At 49.9% G+C, this 3,472-nt stretch overlaps 1 protein-coding gene across 1 annotated transcript; it reads right to left on the reverse strand.

Annotated features, from left to right (window-relative positions):
• Positions 1-1,333: 1,333 nt before the first annotated feature.
• LOC101114183 (olfactory receptor 1K1) lies at positions 1,334-2,260 on the reverse strand. The gene is given in 1 exon segment (XM_027965878.2): positions 1,334-2,260. A coding segment is annotated over 1 exon segment (927 nt).
• Positions 2,261-3,472: the final 1,212 nt, after the last annotated feature.

Genomic DNA, 3,472 nt, shown 5'->3' on the forward strand with positions numbered 1-3,472 from the left:
GTAGCCTGCAAGTTCTTTCACTGAGGCCGCCGAACTCGGGATCTGGGTTCTATGGGACCCAGTTAAAATGCACCTGAAGGGTTTGAGCAGCAGAAGTGCTTGCTCTGACTGTGCTACGGACTAACTCACTGTCTTTGAGCCTCCATTTCCTCATCTGTAAAGTGGCAATAAAAATACGCATGCTTGGACTTCCCTGGTTAAGAATCCTGCCAATGCAGGGGACACCGGTTCAATCCCTGGTCCAGAAAGATCCCACATGTCAATGATCAACTAAGCCTGTGTGACACAGCTACTAAGCCCGTGCTCCAGAGCCTGTGCTCCTAAACAAGAGAAGCCACTGCAGTGAGAAGCCGGAGCTCTGCAGCGAGCAAGAGCCCCTGCTCACCACAGCTAGAGGGAGCCGGCACGCAGCAGCGAAGACCCAGCACAGCCAAAGCAAGGGAAGAAAATACCTCCCCCCCACCTAGAATTATAAAAAAGGTGTGTGTAGTGCTGACAGATGATAAAAACTTAAAAAAAATACCTCTTTCATCTGCACCAATGCCTACCCTGTCCCTTCTCTGTCTTGCTTAAGTTAATTTATCTATTTTCACTGCATGCCTACTGCCTTCTACTACAGAATGCCAGGGGGAGCTGAACAGGCAGGATCGTAGCAAACAAGTACAAGAACAAAGGGTAAGAAAAATGGACAGCTTCTAAGTGCTCATAAACATAAAAAATACACTCATTTATTCATCTTCAGATGGCCAGAGTACTTCCTCTGTGCCGAACTGGGTGCACTGGGTGAGGTCAGCCCTTGACACATGGGTCTGTGAATTTTAGCCTCTGTCCCAGACAGATGAGAAGAAGTCAGTTTTTTGAGAAAACATGGTGATGTGATGGAAAACAAAGTCCCAATCCCCCCCTCGACCCCCAAGCAAGATCTGGGTGGCACAGCCTTCCATATAGCTTTAAGCCCAAATACAACAAAAAACGGTAGAATGCACCCTCTAAATGCCTGGAAGTGACTGTTAGAAGAGGGCATGGTATTGCTGAAAGGGCCTAGGTTTTGACACCTAAAAATGGTATAAACTTGGGAAAGTCATATCTCCTACTCTGAGCCCCAGTTTCTTCATCTGTGAAACTGGGTCATAAAAGTCTGCTTCACTGGTTATTGTGGCATAATGTCAGGTCAGGCAAGGACCTGCACTACGGTAGCACTCAGAAAGGGATCGCCACTATTATGGTTTTGGAAAAAGCACAGAGCTGATGATGGCAGCCACGAGTGTCGCCATGGGCGATGCAGTCCGCCCTTGGTGGGGTCCAGGCCTCAGGAGTCACCCCCTGAGATCCTTCACCGAGTGAAAAGGGCTCTGAGTGCCCCCTGCACATCACGGTTCCGGAGGCTATAGATGACCGGGTTCAGCATGGGCGTCACCACGGTGTACATGACGGTGGCCACACGGCCCTGCTCGGCCTCATACCGGGACGTGGGCCGGAAGTAGACTGCGATGACTGTCCCGTAGAAGAGGCCCACCACGGCCAGGTGGGAGCCACAGGTGGACACAGCCCGGAGCCTCCCCGCGGCAGACGGCAGCCGGAGCACCGCAGCTGCAATGGCCCCGTAGGAGGCGAGGATGAGCAGGAAGGGAGTGACCACCACTGCGGCACCCTCGGTGAAGATGAGCAGCTGGATGTGCCGGGTGTCAGAGCAGGAGAGCCTTAAGAGAGGCTGGTGGTCGCAGAAGAAGTGGGGCACTTGGTGGGAGGCACAGAAGGACAGGCGGGCCATAAGCAGGATATGCAGGAGGGAGTGGACGTGGGACATGAGCCACGCTGTCCCCACCAGGGCTGTGCACACAGCCCGGGACATCCTTGTGGCATAGTGGAGGGGGTGCCGGATGGCCACGTAGCGGTCATAGGCCATGGCAGCCAGGAGGCAGCTGTCAGTTACACCCAGGGCGAAGAAGAAGTACATCTGGGTCAGACAGCCAGCCAGGGAGATGGAGCGGTTGTGGGCCAGCAGGTTGGCCAGCATCTTAGGTACCGTGACAGAGGTAAAGCAGAGGTCAGCAAAGGACAGGTGGGCCAGCAGGAAGTACATGGGAGTGTGAAGGGCTGGACTGGCTCAGATGGCAGCCACGATGAGTCCATTACCTAGGATGCCCGCCACATAGAGGACCAAGAAGAGCACGAAAAGAGGTCGCTGCTGGCTGGGATTTGTTGTTAGTCCCAGTAGGATGAATGGGCTTCCTTCTGAAGACTCATTGGCAGCGTCCATGGCTAGGCTGCTTCTTCACCAGGAACCCCAGGGGTTTCATTCCATTGCTGAGTCATCTCCTCAGTGACAGCCCTGTGGATACACACAGATATGACTGTGAGCAATTTCCCTCCTCTCCAGGTCTTAGGTTCCCCATCTGTAGAGTAAGGGAGCTGAATCAGGTGAACCTGAAAGCTGCTTCCAACTTGAATACGTTGTGATTTGCAGCAAAAACAGAGCAAAAATATTGCCCAGGATGTGGACCAAAGAAGGAAGAAACACAAAAGGAAAGATGAGAGAGAGGATCAAAATCAGGGAGAGATTTGACCAATGGCTGTTTATTTTGGGGAAAGTCAGAGTGGACAAGAAAACCAAGATGGAAGTGAGGAACTTATCTAAGAAATAAAATTCCAAACATGAAGGGCACATATGTACTGAAATGAATATAAATCGATAGCACCTGAATGCAAACAGGATGTTTTAGAGCACTAAGGATCAAAACAAGAACCATCCCTCCCAAGGGCAGGGATGTAAGGATCTGATGATGTTGCTGCTGCTGCTGCTGCTAAGTCATTTCAGTCGTGTCCGACTCTTTGCGACCTTGTGTACTGTAGCCCACCAGGCTTCTCTGTCCATGGGATTCTCCAGGCAAGAATATTGGAGTGGGTTGCCATTCCCTTCTCCACGGGATCTTCCCCACCCAGGGATTGAACCCGAGTCTCTACACTTTTAATAAAGAGTGAGAAAAGAATAAAGAAAATATGAGACTTGCCAAAAAAAGAACCAAAGAATCTAAATGATTCCCAGTATTCCTGGAAAACTCTTCCCATGAAATCAAACACATACAGCATCAAGAAAATGCACAGCCCTTTATGGGAAACTCGTGCAGACAGGTGGATACACCTATCAGATGCAGAGACTTGACTCTTAAGGACAGAGACATTTCAATGCTTCCATTTTTTTCCTGTCTGAATCTCACTGCAGAAATTTTGGATGATTTTCCAAGAAGGGTCTTAAAAGGAGAGAGGTTTTAGGACAGGTTTCCTGAAGGCTATGTTGAGACCAGCTCTGCATCCTTATCCATTAAAAGAAAATAAAGACCCTCCCTACACTATTGTCTTCCTTTTTCTCCTCCATTGAATAAGAAGAATCTTTTGGCTTTGGATCCCTGGAGAATGTTGTTTTTTTCCCCCCCTCAATTATGTCCCACTTTCCAGGAAGGTAAGAGGATCA

Source organism: Ovis aries, chromosome 3 (assembly GCF_016772045.2).
Source record: "Ovis aries strain OAR_USU_Benz2616 breed Rambouillet chromosome 3, ARS-UI_Ramb_v3.0, whole genome shotgun sequence".
NCBI lineage: Eukaryota > Metazoa > Chordata > Mammalia > Artiodactyla > Bovidae > Ovis > Ovis aries.